The sequence below is a fragment of the Loxodonta africana genome, chromosome X, assembly GCF_030014295.1.
Source record: "Loxodonta africana isolate mLoxAfr1 chromosome X, mLoxAfr1.hap2, whole genome shotgun sequence".
In the NCBI taxonomy this organism is placed as follows: domain Eukaryota; kingdom Metazoa; phylum Chordata; class Mammalia; order Proboscidea; family Elephantidae; genus Loxodonta; species Loxodonta africana.
The window spans coordinates 25,902,506-25,921,729 of NC_087369.1; the positions used below are offsets into that span (position 1 = coordinate 25,902,506).

A 19,224-nucleotide genomic window follows, 5' to 3' on the forward strand; every position below is an offset into this window, starting at 1 on the left:
GAATGTATTCTTCAGTTTTAATTACTTCTGCCATTATCAATACATTCTGAGAATAAAGATAAAATCCCATAAAACTGAGTTCTCTATTAAAAGCATTAGTTAATGACATCTCACAGCATTTCAGAGGGAAAAAAAAACATGCAAGGCTGCTGAGTGTTATTCGAAGGCGCAAATTTGTTTATTTTTCAAATGGTGTAAACAACCCTTTGCAGATACTGTTTTTTATCACGAGATCTGGTAACTAAACCTGAGGAACTGTTTCACGTGAAGGGTGTCACCCAAAGCGTGCTTTCTAGAAAGAAGAAAAGATGCAAGAGGTAAACAGAGCCCCAGAGGTAACCATGTGATTAGAAACCAATTAAGTTCAGCAATTACTGAAACTGCTTTCTCTCCTTTGGGCAAGAAAAGATCACAAGTGAGCCTCTGGTATAAAAATGAAAATGCTTCCATGCAAAAAGGCCAAGCCTGCTTGGGAGAAACACTATTTTTAAGATAGCAGAAACTATGAAAATGGTAAAATGTGCACAGGGATGTTTGATCAATATAGAGAAATTACAGCCTATTAGTTTAGTAATGTCAAAAGGATGTTTTCAGACATATAAAATGTTTTCATGATCAAATTTAGTATTCACAGTGAAACAGGAAGAGAAATAGAACTAGGTGAGATAGGAAAGAAAATCACCACTAGTGCCTATTGGTTTTCAACAGCTATTTTGTGTGTCCTTAATGTATTTTAGAAGAATAAGAAACTGTATTAATATATCATTCAGAACTGTGAAACTCCTCTCAACTCCAATTTCAGCATGTATTATTTGAATTAATTTTTAAAAAGAGAGCTAGCCTGACCCAGTTCAGATTTAATTACTTTGTGAAAAGAAAGAAAAGCTGAAGCAACTTGTAATATTTTACATTCAGTAATTATCCTTTGACTTTAAAAGTACTTTAAAAATGAAACTACTCTACTACCTACCTGGTTCATCTTTCACCCATAAAACGTGTTTTAAAAAACCTAAATGCACAAGCTACAAGAAATTAGGCTTCTTACACATCAACTATTCATTCCCTGTTTGGCTCTTGATTAATCTGGGAATCTTATCTATAAAGACATACTGCCTTAACTTAATGATGAATCCTGTCTATTGCTTTCAAATGCACTAACCTTCTCAAAAACACTGGATGGGGTCATCAAACAAAACCTGATGTTCTGAATGATGGTATCGGTATGTCTCCAGCGTCTTCTATCATGCCGCAGCCAAGACTGCACAGCCTCGTACAGCTCTATCTCTGGGAACCTGCTCAGATGATCATTATCCAAATAAGACATGAGCTTCTCAAAGCTCAAATACGACAGGAAGTCAGGCCTGGACATGAGTGGCACAAAGTTGTCTAGCAGAAAGGCGTCCAACTTCTCCCTGACTCCCTCGATGTTTACACCGAAATCATCTAAGAGTCTCATAATTTCTGCACAATTTTCTAAGCAGATTTTCGCTAATAAAAAAGAGCAGCAGAACTTCACCACTTCTATAAGTTGCACATACATGGCAGCCTGAAGAATCTCATGAACAGTACTCATACTCAGTTCTATAGTTCCATAGTACATAAACTGAAGGACGTGGCTGAAACCAGTAGCAGTTAGACCTTTTAAATGAATTTTGTCCTGATCTCGCTCCCTCATGTCGGCAGTAAACATAATCCTGAAGTAATCACTCTGGGTGGCCAGGAGTGCTTTATGGGCCTGGAACTGATGATCTTCAATGACCAGAGTGACATCAAGAAGCAAGCCCTCTTCATACAGTGCTCTGAACCCAGCAGAGACACTGGTGTCATGGATGGAGGAACAAAATCCTTCCACGTCCCCTGCCATGGATCACCTGGAAAAAAGGTCATGAAAGAAAACTGTGTTAATCATTTCCATGCATTCTGATATTAATAACAGAAGAGCTTAAACAATTTTTATAATTATCTCATTTCCACAGCTGAAGTCCTAACGTACAAGCCTTTTGGGAGTAGACAATATAAAGGTTTGCAGACTAATGTTTTCAGCTTCCCTACCTGGGTGAAAATCGATTCAATATACATCAAACAGTGGCAAATTGTTAACTTACAAACAATAATATGCCTATCCCACTGACTTTACACTGTTCATCAAATATATTTAAACATGGCCCAAAACTAAAAAAAAAATATATATTTAAACATGGCCCAAAACTAGCAACACAAAAAGGACTCCACAGTCAAATACAAAATTATGATACAAAAAAGAAATTAAGCCAAAAGTAAACCCTTAGCCTTGAAAACTCCTAGAATTTTATCCAAAGGAAATAATCAAATAAATATGCAAAGTTGTACATACAATATTTGCCTTTATAGCCTTATTTATAATAAAAAATTGGAAAGTATTAAAAAAATCCAACAATAGCTTATTAAATAAATATATAGTATTTTTATAACACACGCCTTCTACATTTGTTTGCCAACTGCGCCCTAAGCAGGCTAAATTTTTTACAGCCTTGCGAGCAGGGGGGAGGGGACAAAGTTGGCAAACAAGCGTAGAAGGTGCACATTATTTGCCTAAAAATACAGTAGTACAGTCCTATAATGGATTACTGTAACTATTAAAAATGATGGCAATTATCTACCCATTCTGACAAAAGACATTAGATGCTATGTGGGAAAAAAAGCAGTCAGCTGTAATATAGTGCGTATATTTTAAAAAATTAAATACACATATATATGTTTATATGAGAAAAAGTCTATATACTAATATGTATCAAAACGATATCCCTGCCCGTTTCCGTCAAGTCGATTCTGACTCACAGTGACCCTGGGTAGTGGGATTTCAGGAAATTCTGAGGCTTTTCTTTTTACTTACCTCGTTAACCTTATTTTTAAAAACAATGATCACATACTGACTATATATTTAAAATGTATATATTATTTTTAAGGAAATTAAACCCGATCTGTGCATATCAGAGAAATTCTCTTAAGTAAAGCAGAATAAACTGATCCAGTCTATTAAACTGTTTATGAAGCAATTTTATCCTTTTCACACAAACCCCCCAGGCCATCTATCTTCTCCTCAATGCTCATCCTCACACAGCTCTGAGCTTCCTCCCCAATGACCCATCCTCCCATCCATGAATTCCCTCTCAACCCTTTCCACTCTGCCCTGTGGAACCTTGTTTCAATGTAAACAAACTCCTCTGCATGCTCATTCTGGTTACAGATCGGTCCCTCCACTCCCTGATTTAAATAAAAGTTTTCCTTAAAGTCAGAGCTTCTAGGTCTTCTGCCTCCTACTCCTCCCTGCCCCACCCACCTTTAAGTATACTCTTCCGTAGCTTACAGACCTACCTTTCAAGCCTTCTTTTAGCTTTCTATTGCCCTGCAAGACGTGACAAAACTATGAGGTACTCACAGTTTGTCTCTGATTTTTAAATAACCAGGAGGCCATCAGATAAAGAAGACCCGTCACTAAGAGTGACTGCTCCATGAACATCGCGCGTCCTTCCCATCAGAGCCACAGAGGCTAGCACACGAAGTATCTTTTATTATTTGCAAAAAAACTAGACAGGCAAGTGGTCCCCCTGGCTCAAAAGCTGTCCAGGTGGAGATGGAAAATTTCTACGTGTGCCCTGCTATGCACATAGGTGTGGAACTCAAAAAGGACAGTTATATGACACCCTGGTCCCCCCTGACTTCTGGAAGCTGTCCCAGTGACAAGAGAACTCTTCCACACATCTCCACCCGGCACTTTGGGTAAAAGACTCAAAAAAGGGGGCTTCAGCTACCATTACTGAATGTTTTGATCAAAGATTCTATAGAAAAATCCTGATCAAAAGGGGGGAAACAGAGAACAGAATTTCAAATTCTCATGGAAGCCAGACTTTCTGGAGCCACTAAGGCTGGGTGAACCCCCAAAACTATTGCCCTGAGATAATCTTTAAATCTTAAACCTTAAACCAAAATTATCCCCTGAAGTCTTCTTTAAACCAAACAAACAAAATACAAAAAACCATTGCCATTGCCGCTTCCTTAAAAAGCTAGAAACAGAACTACCATATGATCCAGCAATCCCACTCCTTGGAATATATCCTAGAGAAATAAGAGCCTTTACACAAACAGATATATGCACACCCATGTTCACTGCAGCACTGTTTACAATAGCAAAAAGATGGAAGCAACCAAGGTGCCCATCAACAGATGAATAAACTATGGTATATTCACAAAATGGAATACTACGCATCAATAAAGAACAGTGAGGAATCTTTGAAACATTTCATAACATGGAGGAATCTGGAAGGCATTATGCTGAGTGAAATTAGTTGCAAAAGGACAAACATTGTATAAGACCACTATTATAAGAACTTGAGAAATAGTTTAAACTGAGAAGAAAACGTTCTTTTGTGGTTACGAGAGGAGGGAGGGTGGGAGAGGAGTATTCAATAATTAGATGGTAGATAAGAACTACTTTAGGTGAAGGGAAAAACAACACACAATACAGGGGAGGTCAGCACAACTGGACTAAACCAAAAGCAAAGAAGTTTCCTGAATAAACTGAATGCTTCAAAGGCCAGTGTAGCAGGGGCAGGGGTTTGGGGACCATGGTTCCAGGGGACATCTAAGTCAATTGGCATAATAAAATCTATCAAGAAAACATTCTGCATCCCACTTTGAAGAGTGGCGTCTGGGGTCTTAAACACTAGCAAGCGTCCATCTAAGATGCATCAATTGGTCTCAACCCACCTAGATCAAAGGAGAATGAAGAACACCAAGGATACAAGGTAATTACAAGTCCAAGAGACAGAAAGGGCCACATGAACTAGAGGCTACACCAACCTGAGACCAGAAGGACTAGATGGTGCCTGGCTACAACCAATGACTGCCCTGACAGGGAACACAACAGAGAACCCCCGAGGGAGCAGGAGAGCAGTGGGATGCAGACCCCAAATTCTCATAAAAAGATCAGACTTAATGGTCTGACTGAGACTAGAAGGACCCCGGTGGTCATGGCCCCCAGACCTTCTGTTGGCCCAGGACAGGAACCACTCCTGAAGTCAACTCTTCAGACATGGATTGGACTGGACAATAGGTTGGAGAGGGATGCTGGTGAGGAGTGAGCTTCTTGGATCAGGTGGACACTTGAGACTATGTTGGCATCTCTTGCCTGGAGGGGAGATGAGAGGGTGGAGGGGGTTAGAAGCTGGCGAAATGGACATGAAGAGAGTAGAGGGACAGAGCAGACTGTCTCATTAGGGGGAGAGTAATTGGGAGTATGTAGGAAGGTGTATATAAATTTTCATGTGAGAGACTGACTTGATTTGTAAACTTTCACTTAAAGCACAATAAAAATTATAAACAAACCAACCAACCACAACAACAAAAAAACCATTGCCATTGAGTTGATTCCAACTCACAGAACTGCCCCATAGGGTTTACAAGGAGTGGCTGGTGGATTCAAACTGCCAACTTTTTGGTTAGCAAGCATAACGCTTAACCTCACCACCACCAGGATTTCCTAAACCGAACAGTTTAGCTTCATCAGTAAATTATGTCTAACCTGCACACTGTGCTCTTTTAAAAAACTATATGGGATCAAACTGACAACAGTAACTTGAAAGGTTAGATAAGAAGCTTAGGGGGCAGTGAGTTTATGTTAATCAGGGAGGAATAACACAAAAGAGGAGGGCGAGAATGGTTACACAACTTGAAAATGTAATCAGTGTCACTGGACTGTACATGTAGAACCTGTTGAACTGGTGTATGTTCTGCTGTGTATATTTTCAACAACAAAAATAGTTAAAAAGTGGAGGGCTTACTTTCTGCCGGTTCCCCCGACTACGTAGGCCTAGTTAGGTGGGCTGAACACTTAGGCTACTTTTGCTTCCACCTAGCACTGGCCACCCATTTTTATACCACAAAGCCCACATGACAAGCTACATGGGCAAACCATCAGGACTTCAGAGGGTGGGGGGTGGTAGAGGCCTCATCACGGCCCCTCCCTTTCTGAGGCTTGTTGCCAAGATGATGAGCTGGGCACTTTGCCTTACCCCTTTGCCTGTCCTCCATACCTATGCTACTATCCCCAAAACTCTGCTGACTGGTATTATTGTAAACTTATGGTCCTTTAATCTCAGGAAGACCTTCAGTACCTGTGGCCTTTTTTCCCTGTTTGAACAGGTATGAAGGCATTCCTTGCCGATGTATACTGATGTCCCTAACTCAGGACAATTGATACGGACTTATCTCTGGGATACTACAACCATTTTTAAAGCATTATCTAGAACATCTTGAGCCTCATGACTTGGAGCTATGTGTTGGAGTTACTTGGTGACACACTATCCACAGACTGTGCCAGCCTAGAAGAGGACAATCAAAGGATGTGGTAGCCAGTATCTGTGACTCTGAATCCCTGCAGGTAGTAATGCTAGAATCTGAAGTTTTTTTCCTTCCCTGGTTGGGTCTTTGGATGGACCATGAGTCCTTCAGTGAAGCAACTGGCAATGCAGTCGAATGCCGTCACCTACTCTACCATCTTCTTCAGGGAGGCTGTCACTGCCCATGTTACCACTCCAATTAACAATTATCCTCCTTTATTTAATAAAATATCACCTATGTGTACCAGGCAGTACATTAGGAATCCCCTCTCTATCCTGGATTTGGTACGGCCCTCAGTGTTTTGAGAAAGAAAAGGTTATGGCTGCTAAAGACACCACTTCTTCATTCTTTTGAGTAGGCTATCACTAGATATTACACAACTGTTTCATCAATATATTGTCTATGACATCTTATATTTAACTTCTTGACACATTCACCCATTTATTTGCAATTATCCCAGTCTGAGACCATTTCAAAAAAAACCTGTTAATAAATAAGAAAAAAGCTTTAAAAGATAATACACCAAAAAATGTTAAAAATGGTTCTCTTTGAATGGCAGAGTATCAGGTGATTTTACCTTTTTCCTTCTTCCTTTTGCTAATCTGTGTTTTCTAATTTATCTGCAATGAAAGTGTATTAATAGGAGGAAAAAAAACATTCATTAAAAAAAAATCTCAAGAGCCCAACTGCTAAATCCAACAATTACATCCTAGGCTCCTTTTCTCTGGATTCTTCTGCAGCATGGCTTACTCCCTAGACTAATCACTTGCTCTCAGCTTCATAACACCACTCTCCTGATCCTCTTCCTATTCTTGGACTGCTCATTTCTCAATCTCCATAAGCACATTTTTCTTGAGCTACTCCTTAAACACTGGTGTTCCCCAGGATTCTGTTCTTTCCCTTTTTTCATCTGAACATTGTGCTCTCCCTACATGATCTTATCTAAACTCATGGTTTCTACTAAGACCAACTTCTACCAATACATTGACAATCTCTATCCAACATTCTACCTTACTCCAGTCCTGTATGTATCAAATTGCTATTATTAAACAGTTCTTCTGGATGCCCAAAGGAGTCTCAAAATCATCCTAAGTTATAATTCTACCCTCCCCCAACCACTTCTCTTTTGTATTTCCCATCTCATCAAGAGGCATTCTAGGTGCTTCTTTCTCCCTATCTGTCCTTAACCTGCCTTTAAGTCCTATTGATTATACCACATAATAATGATGTTCACTTACCAGTAAAGTATGCATAACATGAAATTAATATCAAATTTTGGAAAAGTGAAACACAAGAAGGCTATGTATAATTTGGAAAATAAGTACAAAATCTATTTTAGACACTATAATCAAATCTTGGCAGAACTATTTTACTAACACATTCAACATTAAAGTAAGCTATCAGTTTTATTTATCCAATTTTTTTATTGTACATTAGATGAAGGTTTACAAAGCAAATTAGTTTCTCATTTAAAAATACACATATTGTTTTGTGACACTGGTTGCCAACCCCACAACATGTCAACACACTCCCCTTCTCAACTTTGGGTTCCCCATCACCACCTTTCCTGTTCCCTGCTGCTTTCTCATTCTTGTCCCTGGGCTGGTGTGTCCATTTAGTCTTGTTTTATGGGCCTGTCTAATCTTTGGCTGAAGGGTGAACCTCAGGAGTGACTTCAGTGCTGAGCCATTTTAAGGGTGTCTGGGGGCCATACTCTTGGGGTTTCTCCAGTCTTTGTCACACCAGTAAGTCTGGTCTCTTCTTCAGAGTTAGAATTTCGTTTTACATGTTTCTCCAGCCCTGTCTAGGACCCTCTATTGATCCCTGGCAGAGCAGTTGGTGGTGGTAGCTGGGCACCATCTAGTTGTGCTGGACTCAGTCTGGTGGAGCCTGTCGTAGCTGTGGTCCATTAATCCTTTGGACTAATCCTCCCTTGTATCTTTGGTTTTCTTCATTCTCCCTTGCTCCAGATGGAGTAGAACCAGTGGAGTATCTTAGATGGCCACTCACAAACTTTAAGACCCCAGACACTACTCACCAAAGTAGGATGTAGAACATATTCTTTACAAACTATGTTGTGCCAATTGAGCTAGATGTTCCCTGAGACCATGGTCCCCAGCCCTCAGCCCAGTAATTTGGTCCCTCAGGGAGTATGGATGTGTCCATGAAGCTTCCATGACCTTGCCTTAGTCAAGTTGTGCTGACTTCTCCTGAGTTATTTTTAAAGATAAAATTAATGAGCTTAGAATTTTCCAAGTGATATAAGGCATATGCACACAAATACATACTGAGAACAAAAGAAATATCAGTGTGGTGTTATGGTTAATCAAACATTCTTGTTAGTAGAGGCCTATCAATAGTAGACTAATTATCGATTTTCAAAATAATCAGAATTAAACACAGCAAATTAAACTGAATCAAAAATTTGATTATTTAATTATCTTTCTCAGGGTCGCTATGGGCACCAATCATCATTCTGTCAGGATATGCTGGTCGCACTGGAAATTTAATAATATAGACTAGGTATCAGCATTCATGTACTTGACGGTAGGCTGCTTTGTGTTTCATTAATCTGTTACTTTGACAATGCCTAAAACACCATATATTTCACTTCCTGTCAAAGTAACCCTCTTCATTCAACAGCTATCACTATCTGACAATGTCACAAAGAGCTAACATTCACCTTTCTGAAAAATATGCCATCTAAACAAAGTTTTTAAAAGACACCAGGCTTTCTTAAAAATAAAAAAAAAAAAGGCAGTCCAGGTTCCAGATACTTATACTATGGTGGAAACATCATAGGGCAAAGAAGCAGGGGAAAAAAAGAGAGAGGGAGGGTTGATAAACTGTCAAAGTAATGACAGCACCCAGCCCACTGAGGTAGATTCCTAGCAGGCAGGCTTCCACTGTGATCCTGTCCCTGGTCACACAGAGTCAGACTAGGGTAAGAAATATGAATCAAGGTGAACACCCTTTTGTCAAAAATTCAGAAATGGGGAGGGAAAAGAAGAAGACAGGGAGAAAGAGAGAGAAATGCACTGAGTGTGTGTGACTGAAACACGCTAAAGAACAGCCGTAGGCGCCAACTTCCACCTGCCACAGGAAGGGAGCAGCAGAGGGCTAAAGCGGATGTGCAGAAGTCACAATGAGAAGACAGAGTGCTCCCTAAGGGTGTCATTTCTCCAGGCCTTAGGCCTAGGTCTATTCCTGCCCTTGGGTTCTGAGAGGAAGCCTTACATTTTTATAGTAAGTTCCCCGGTTTTACTTCCTTAGGTTGACTTTTTTTCTACTTATAACCAAACCAAGGGAGAGAAAATAAAAAACCTGTTGCCATGGAGTCGATTCCAACTCACAGAAGTATTTGTACTTTAATTAGGTTATTCAAACTTTCTTGGCCTTATCTCTCCATCTGTAAAATAAGGGTATTAATGATAATCTCTAAAATTTCTTTTAGTCACAGAATTCTCATTTATTCTCCTGCTCTTTATCTGTTTTTACAGATGTATGCATCATATATATATATATATATATATACACTCACACACACACACAAAGAAAAGAGAGAAGATAAACTCTACTTTTAAAGTCTCAGCAATGTGTTTATGAAGTTTATCTGATCTAAATTCACTTCTAAAACTAATTTGTGATAGCTGAGGCATATGCAGTTAACTTCCTTTCTACATGAAAATGCTTAGTGCATCTCTCAGTAAGACTAACAGCTTTAGAGCAGCAGTAGTATTTTATACTTTTATGGGATGCATGTGTAAGTAGGAAACACTGAAATACTCAGTGATTAACTGACCAACAATGATAGTCTCTAGATGGAAGTAGTGAGTTAAGGGTACAGGTCTAGAGTCAGATGCCCAGGCTTGAGTCCTGATTCCACCTCTTATTAGCTGTATGACCTTGGAGCAATCTACTTAGCCTCTTTGTGCTCGAATGTCCTCACCTGTAAAATGTGGATACTAATATTAATAGAACTTACCTTAATAGAACCTACCTCACAGGATGCTGCTGAGGATTAAATGGGTTAATACATGTAAAGCACTTAGAACAGTATATGGCCCTTAAGAACTCCGTAATGTTAAAGCTTACTATTATACCCTCTTCACTTGATGCAAACAGAGCCAACATTAAAAAAAAAAAAAACCCTGACCTTTTAAAGGTCCAGTTAACTTTGGAGAAACTCTTCTCCCTAGCAACAGCACTTTAATCCCAGCCCTTCTTCTCAGTAGTCTCTCAGGACCCAGAGCAACTCTAATTCCACAGATGAAGAAACTAAGGTCCAGAGGTAAACTGACTTTTTATTCAAGGTCATGCAGTACGTACAAAATAGTATGGCTGGAAAGAGCAAAGCTTTTGAAATCAGAGAGCACTATTACTTACCATCTGTGTGACCTGGAGAAATTTGGTTAGCTTCCTGACCTTGGTTTCTATCTATATATTAGCAATAATAATACCAACCTTATTGAGTTGTGGTAGTGATTAAATGAATTACCATAGGTTAAGCATCTAATCCAGAGCAAGGCATTCCACCAGAGTCCAGTGTTCAATCACCCAATTCTTGCCTAATGTTCCTTATCACCCGTAAGACCACAGGGACTAAATACCCCTCAATCTTCTCCTCAGACCCCACTCCTCCCTAGCGTTTATCACAATATAGATTGTAAGGCATTAGGAAATGTACTGGTAGCTGAAACAATGGACTTCATTTTACACTGGCACTCTTTTCTATTTTTTCTCATTGCGTAAGTATAATTTTCTAGCTTTACTAATGGGTTCCTTAGACTTTTTTGCACTGACAAGATGATACAGCTACTCTCCATACCTGTACTATTCAATATGGAAGCCACCAGCCATGGGGCTACTGAGCACTTGAAGTATGACTAGTCCAAATTGAGATATGTTTTAAGTGTAAAACAAACACCAGATTTGGAAGACTTAGTATGAAAAAACAACGTAAGCTATCTCACATAAATCTGACATGTTGAAATAATATTTTGAGTATATTAAGTTAAAAATATTTTAAGGTTAATCTCACTTGTTTCTTTTTACTTTAAACTGTGGCTACTAGAAAATTTAAAATTACATATGTAGCCTGCATTATATTTCTATTGGACAGCACTGATCTATTAACATCAATGTTTAAGGCATCAAACAAGCAAACTTACAAATGAACACGTGAAACAAAACCAACTTGTCCACAATCCATACCCTGGAAGAAGCTACAAAGAAAAGGGGGGGGGAAGACTTAGAATGAGTAAGGCTTATAATAAAAACACAAGAATAACAACAAATAACTAAAAAAAGTAAAGTACAAGAGTGCAAAAGGAATACACAAAATCTTATGCATAAAAATTCTCTAAATACAGAATTATACCAATTTAAGGAAAAACTAAGATCATTGTAAAACTAACATAAAACTCAAGAACTCTTAATCAATGAAGGCTGGAAAAAATCCTTTAAGGGGCAATGAGAAAAGGTACTTACTGACATACAAAATGTTTAATGCACGGAAATTCTGTATCCTCACTTTTCAAAATGGATCATTAGTTTAAGGGAAATTACGGTTTATAAACCTGTACAAAAATCCGTTGCCATCAAGTCAATTCCGATCATAGTGACCCTAAAAGAACAGAGCAGAACTGCCCCATAGGGTTTCCAAGGAGCGATTGTTGAATTTGAACTGCCAACCTTTTACTTAGCAGCCAAGTTCTTAACTACTGCGCCACCAGGACTCCATACAGAAAACTTCTATACTTGGCCTTCAGAATTTCAAATGGTACGTTTTCTTAAAGGGGTAACCAAGCTAATTTAGACTAAATGATATGGCATACTTATACTACTAGGAAAGAAATACTGAAGAATGTGCCTTATACACTAGGCACCAACTACAGAAAAAAAGAGAGCCTTACATTTTCTATGCATAAGAATGATTATCCAGTATAGTGATTCTCAAAGTGTGGTTAGGGACAACTATGGTCCCAGTCCTCTAAAAGGGCTTCGTGAGGTCAAAACTATTTTCGTGATAATTTTTTAAAAGCTGTCTTTTTCACTCTCATTCTCTCATGAGTGCAGTGTTTTCCAAAGGCTACATGATGTGTGATATCACACAAACTAAGTGCAGACGCCAACAAGAAGCCCACTTTTTTTTTTTAATTAAGCCAGACAAAAATGTAACAATGCCACTCTTCTCACTAGGATTCTTATTGTTTTGGAAAATGGTTATTTCTCATTTAAAAAAATGTTATATAGATTAACATGTAATGGGATTAATAAAATTTTTAAATGAATTATATTTTTAAAGTTTCCCAGTTTTAATTTCTAATATGGTAAATATAAATAGATATAACCTACATAAAACCAAAGCCCTCTGGGATGCCAATAATTTTTAAGAGTATAAGGAGGTCCTGAGATCAAAAAGCTTCAGTATCACTGAAGATGTGATTAAGAGATAAATGGCAACACAGACATACACAAAACCACCTCTTCCTACCTCCACCCTGGAAGACTATTGCTGCTATTTATATCACAGAAATTTCTAACAGTTCAAACTCTCTAGTGACCAGTAAAGTAAGAAGTCTGGTGGGGGCAAAATTGGACAGGAAATTAAAGGCGAAGAAATTAAATGCTTCCTTTTCAGCTAGAAGGCTGCCATTCTGGTTTAAAGGCAAAAATCTAAGCAATGAAACAGAAGATGTTTCAAAATTAACTAATGTCCATGTTTATGTTATCATAAGCAATAATTTAATGTTTTCACATTCCTCCCACAGCTGCTTGAAAACTCATACAAAATCCTCAGCTATTCAGTACAAAAGCTAGATTCTCAGAGTTTGATATAATACACTTATTTTCAATGAAAAAATTAAATTATCTCATGCTACTTTCATCTTCAAACTGTTACCCTACCAAAATTGATGCCTCTCCAGAAAATGCCATACTTGCATATTAAAAAGAGAATGCAAGGCTTACTAGGGATAAAAATAGAATTAATTTTTGAGTTCTAAAATTTCTCACAATTTCTGTAACCTATAAAGCAGAAATTTTAAATTCGACAATCTCAAAGTGGCCTACTTCTCAATGTACCAATGCAAAAGGAAAGAAAAACTTGAAAACAGACTAACTTTGTGGGAGCAAAGGCTGCATAAGTTAATTTGAATTTGTTTACATAATACTGGAAATTCTTTCTTGTACATCAAAATATTTTTCTAACTCTGTACCAAATTACAAATGACTGTTAAACTAAGCTATTAGGAAGACTCTGGGTCCTCCAGCCTCCAGGTTGGCACCTATTATCCAAGTTACTTCACTTCTCAGGTATGTTTACCATTTAGTCATTGTATAATACAAGAAATGTGGTAAGAAAAAAACCCTGCTTCAAGGTTATTTTTCATCTGAAGACTTTTATCTAATTTAATACTGACTACAAGTAGAAATAGTCCAAAAGTGATGTCATGGAAAACAGCTTCCCTAGTCTTTAGAGAATGGATCCAGTGAGAATTCTAGGAAAAGCCTCTATTGGGGAATAAAACCCCAAATCCTCTACATTACATTCTAACATGAAATCACAAATACTGTAATGTTAGCATTTTAGGTCTCCACAATTATTATATAACTAAACTAAATCTCTTGGAAGGTCCTGATGTTATGATACACATGTCCTGAAAATCTTTATAAAGTCCATGATATAGAATCATTAAATTCAAGGATCTTATCAGAGGCAAAGGATCAATTTTTTTATCCGTTCTCATTTGCTTCAATGATTCAGCCAGAAGAGCTTTTAGATCTAACATTATAAACAGAAAATCTGAGCAAACAGCTTGCCTTTTCTAGTGTTTCTTTATTCCAGTGTTTGTAATTTTCCAATTTTCTATTTCTGAAAAGGTCTTCCACTTTTGGACCAGCAGCAATACAGCAGTAACCATGGCAGAAATTAACTATGAGAGCCTCTACAATGATTCCTACAATGGCAATAATAATTATCTCCTATTATTCTTCCCCTTGTTTACCCTGCCTCAGATACACTGGGCTTCTTTACTGGTATTTCTTGAAAATTAGCCGCACTCTCACCTTAAGGCCTCTCCACTTGCTGTGTCCTCTGCCTGGGTCACTCTATCCCCAGATACACCCGGCTCCTTCAGGTCTTTACTCAAATGCCATCATCTCAGTGAGGCCTTACCTGAACATCCTATTTAAAACAGAAAAACCCTCCCAACAACGAGACAATCCCCACCTTCCTCCTCTGCTTTATTTTCTTCTGTAGTATATTTCAATGGTGACATACATTATCAATTTTACCAATTTAGCTTACTTGGTGCTTCAAAAAAAATTTTTTTTTTGTTTTATTGCATTGACTGTTTTACCCTCAGCACCTAGAAACATGCTTGGCACATAATAAATGCTTAATAAATATTTGTGGGATGAATGGATACATTTAATCCTTACAACCCTCCATCCCTGATTTAAGGATGAGGACACAAAGCTAACAAAGGTTAAATAACTTGCCCATGGCTATTGTACATGGTTGGGGTCTGCCTGATTTCAAGAGCCCTCACAATTACCCACTATACTATACTGCCTCACCAATGACTCGCTGTTCTTCATGCTCTTCAATTAAAAAAAAAAAAACCCCACAAGAGCTACAACACTTCAATTCAGAGGAACTATAGCTTAATAACTTAATTCAATCTCCCCATAAACTAAAGATTCGTTCTCCTCAACAGTTAACATTATTCACTCTCAAAACATTCATAATGGGATAAGGCAAGCCTGACAACGGTCCTAAGTAGGAATGGCTATATAATTTTTGGGGTCAGTACAAAATGTAAATGTGCGGTCTCTTGTTCAAAAAGCAGGAAAAAAGTGTTAAAGGTACTAAAATATAAAGCTCTTTCTTTTCTTCTGAGGACTCTCTTAACTTGTCGTGGTATTTTTTTCATTTGCTGTTTAATGTCATTCTAAGCAAAGAAAAATTAAAACTTTAAACGAATATTAATTTTACCCTTCATCTTTATATTGTACAATACCAGTTTTAAATGCGTATCATTAAGCCAAGTGTGGGGCCCTTATGAGCACAGGGTCCTGGGTGGCTGCACAGGTGGTACAGCCAGGAAGCCAGCCCTGGTCCCAAATTTCAGCTCCACAGCAAACCCAAATGAAGGCAGAGAGAAGGTCAAACCTTGAAATTTCCCATAAAGCAGTAAAATACCAAAATTTTATCTTCAGGACACCCAGTAAGTCCAATGTATAGAAGCTACCGCATTAAAGTTAGGTAGGCTCTCCCTTTTGCTATTTTAATCTTGCCCGCCTCACATTATTCTGCCTTTTAACGAAACATGAAAGCATGCTCTGAAAGACAACTGGTATTGGACTAGAGGATTATAAATTTAATAAAACATGTAATGATCAGAAAACCATTTGTTAGCTAAAAATAATATACTAAAAAAAGGCTTCTCTTTCGCTTTTTGTGTACCATTTAAGCCAAACCATACTACCTTTTTATGTGCCAAGTACAGAATCATTCCATGCTGATGTTACACATATATATTACCAAATCTGCCAAATAAACTCAATTTTCAAACCACAAATACTTACTATTCTATCCTCTCCCAAAGTTAATCAGCAATAATGGGTGCAAATTAACATCCTTTACCACTGATAAACTGTGACTCTAAGCACCTACTAAGCGTTGCAATAATTAATAAGAATTCCATAAATATGATTGCATTCAGTGCCGAGAAGTTGAAATTTTCTATACATTTCTAGATCTCTTAAGAATTACAGAAATATGAATGCATTTACAAGCTCTTCAAAAACAACCTTCAAATTCATAGAGACATTCAGGCATCCTGTTCCCTAGATATGAAAGATAGCCATTAAAATTAAGATAGACCTAAAAAGCACCGCCTAAATTAGAACTTAATCAGATTAACAAAGGTGGTATTATCTCAGAAAAATATAAAAGACTAGACGAATGTAACAAGCTAAACAAATATTCTGAGTAAGAAGAAGGCCTAAGTGGCCTAGAAAGATGAAAAGGAAAGCACTACAGTAATGTTAAATTTGAATTAAAGAATACCGTTATTTAAGCAGTTAGCATTTCACAGGAGGAAGGCCAAGCAAAGTGACTATTACGTATCTGGTCGATTCACAGCACTGCTTGTGCTATTCCGTACTTACTGCTTATAGTTATAATATAGAAATAAAGAAGCAGCAACAGTTAGCCACTACAGCATTAACCACGCTGGCAAAGATTACTGAAAAAAGAAAATTACAAGCACTGCATTTTTATAACACTTTACAGTTATAGATAATTTCCACATATATGACCTCATATAGTCCTCACTATCCAGAGATGTGGGTACTACTGACTCGAAATCGTAAATCAGGAAACCGAAGCTCGGTAAGGGATTTTCTCAAACAGTCGAACCCAGACCTTCTGATTCCACGTTTTATGCCTCCCATTTCGCATAGTTCTATTTCAGGCATAAATAGAATTGTTAAAGGGGAGAAATGGGTTAGGGAAAAAATAATCATGGTACCTGCAGCTGTGTGCTGCAAAAAATGGCTGAATTATGCTTCTTTTTTCCTCTCTGAAAAAAATTAAATTTCAAACAATTTAAGTAAACTCAAAGACAGATTAAAGCACCGGCGTCTACCAAATGTTCGACTCAGGGCTCGGTAAATCAGAGCTGAGACTCCTCCGGAGAGGCTTTCGAATCCGGGGCTCGCTCGGGGCCGCGGACGAAGCCGGGACACCCCCCACCCCCCGGAGCGGGCGGGCAGGGGCGGGTACGCACCTTGGGGGTCCTGTCCAACCTCTAGTGGACGGCAGTCAGCATCAGGAACAAGCGGGCCGGCGGGCCGGTGGTGGGCGGGCGAGGCGCCGGGACGGCACTCGGCTTGGCTGGCTCCTCGAACCTCTCTACCAGGGGCCGCTCCCGGGCCGGGCCGGGGCGCTCTGGCGGGGGGCGAGTCTGCGCGCCTGCGACCCCCTCGGAATCACTCCTGGGAAAGAAGACAGCGCTGAGTCGCAAGTCGAGACTGTCGGGCTCGGCGTGGGGCGGTACGGCGTCGGGGCTGGGCCTGGCCTCGCCAACACCGGGGGCTTTGCAGCGCCCGGCGGGGCTCGGCGTGAGGGCCAACACGGGGCTGCAGGTGGAGAAAGAGATTGGGGGGCCGCGGGAAGCGGCAGAGGAGCCAGCGGTGTCAGCGTCGACGACGGCGTCTCCGGGCTTCTGCCCCGAAGCGCGCCGAGCCTCAGGATCACCCACGCCGGGGGTGGAGGAAGGCGGGAAAGGGGCGGGCAAGGGGCGGGGCGTGCAGGGCCTCGAGCCAGGGGCCGCGCCGGGCCGCGCGCCCCCTGCGGGCCGCGGGAACCGCCCGGGGCCCGCCCAGGGAGGCGGGGCCGGACGAGAGAGGGCTCCCTGCGCTGTTCCCGCGACGCGGAAGCCCCGCCATGCGGGAGAGGGAGGGGAGGGAGCAAGGGAGGGGGTGGGAATTCGCGCGGTGGTGAGAGAGCCGGGAGGCGCCCTCAGCCCGCCCCGTCCGCGGCGCGAGGAGCCAGGGCGCGGGCGCGCGGGCCGCGGCCCGGAGGGTGTTTACCTTCCCCCTGGTCGAGCGCCAATGCCGCCATCTTTCAGCCCAGCGCCCGTTTGGCGCGCGTCACTTCCGGGGCCGACGCCGCGGGAGCTGGGAGTGGGACCCGGGGGTGGGGTGAGGACTGTCCCAAACCCGCGGCTCCCCTAGCCGTCCAGCCCGCCGCGTCCCGAGCGGCGGCTGGCCAAGCAGAGGTCGCCCCCGAGGAAGTCAGCCGGCCCGGTCTACCGCTTCGGCCGCGGGCCCCGCTAGGCGCATCTCCCCCCGCGGCGTCGCCGTCGGGGCTGGAGATGCTCCGCCGTGTTTGTCCCCTAGCTTCGGGCCTCTGCCTGCACAAGCGGTGAGCTGAGCCACTGCGGAGCGCCCGGCCGCGACGTATTGAGAGTTAGGAAGGCCGGAAAATGTGTTTTTGCATCTTGGACACGCTGGGGGTGGAGAGAGCGGGGTCTACGTGGAGCGAGCTTTGCCATGTCTACCTGTGTTCTAAAAGTGACTACGTCTGCACCAAATGACATCATTTTTGTAAGGCAACTTGCAGTGCATTATTGCGTCATAGTTCTACTTGATTTATTACACAACAATTACATGTTTCAGAAGTACATTTCCCAGAGGTGGGAATATTCTTCGAAAATGGCATGTCTCCACCGCAGAGAAAATGCCGGATCTAAAAAAACTGTTCTTTTGCGTCAAGATAAGATGGCAAGAACAGTCAGAGGACATTTCCTTTGTTTTTAATAAATCAGCTGCAGAATTCCAGTTAATGCTTTTTAAATACACGTTTTCTTGATTTTAGAAATATATACTATAGGACTTTCATGAATTTATTATTATGAAATCTCTGTGGAAAAACTGGAGATGACAAAAATAAACCAGCTGGAGACCAGTGGTTCTACAAGTAACCTTAAATTAGGGCATTCACTGCCCATTTCTGATCCTGAACTGAGGTATTGTGCCATTTCTGCTTCCCCCACCCCGCACCCCCCCGCCCCTGCCGCCATTTTCTCTCTACACCAATATCCAGATGAACTTTTCAGTGAGATTTATGACTAAAAGCAATCCTTAGATCTTTCTAGCAAACTTGAACATGCCATGTTTCCCAAGAGGCCAAAATAGCACACTGTACTTTCTGCTGAAGTAGACTACTTCCTGGAGAAAATAAGGAGGAGCACCTAATCTTTTAGAAACAGAAATGATTCCCTTTTCTTACTTAAGCTTAAAAAAAAAAAACTATGACCCATAAAATTAATT

At 40.5% G+C, this 19,224-nt stretch overlaps 1 protein-coding gene across 14 annotated transcripts in view; it reads right to left on the reverse strand.

Annotated features, from left to right (window-relative positions):
* Positions 1–19,224, reverse strand: part of KLHL15 (kelch like family member 15) — a 72,005-nt gene that overhangs the window by 20,434 nt on the left and 32,347 nt on the right. Inside the window, exons 1-4 of one of the 14 annotated variants that reach the window (XM_064278106.1) lie at positions 11,550–17,623; positions 6,956–6,998; positions 5,023–5,167; positions 1,160–1,871 (exon numbers count right to left, since the gene is read on the reverse strand). In XM_064278106.1, the coding sequence (XP_064134176.1) occupies positions 1,160–1,864 (705 nt within the window). In that variant the 5' untranslated portion in view covers positions 1,865–1,871; positions 5,023–5,167; positions 6,956–6,998; positions 11,550–17,623. Of the gene's footprint in view, positions 1–1,159; positions 1,872–5,022; positions 17,624–17,982; positions 18,018–19,224 lie in introns of those variants that run through there. The other 13 variants (XM_064278104.1, XM_023555148.2, XM_064278100.1 and 10 more) reach the window with 13 other exon arrangements.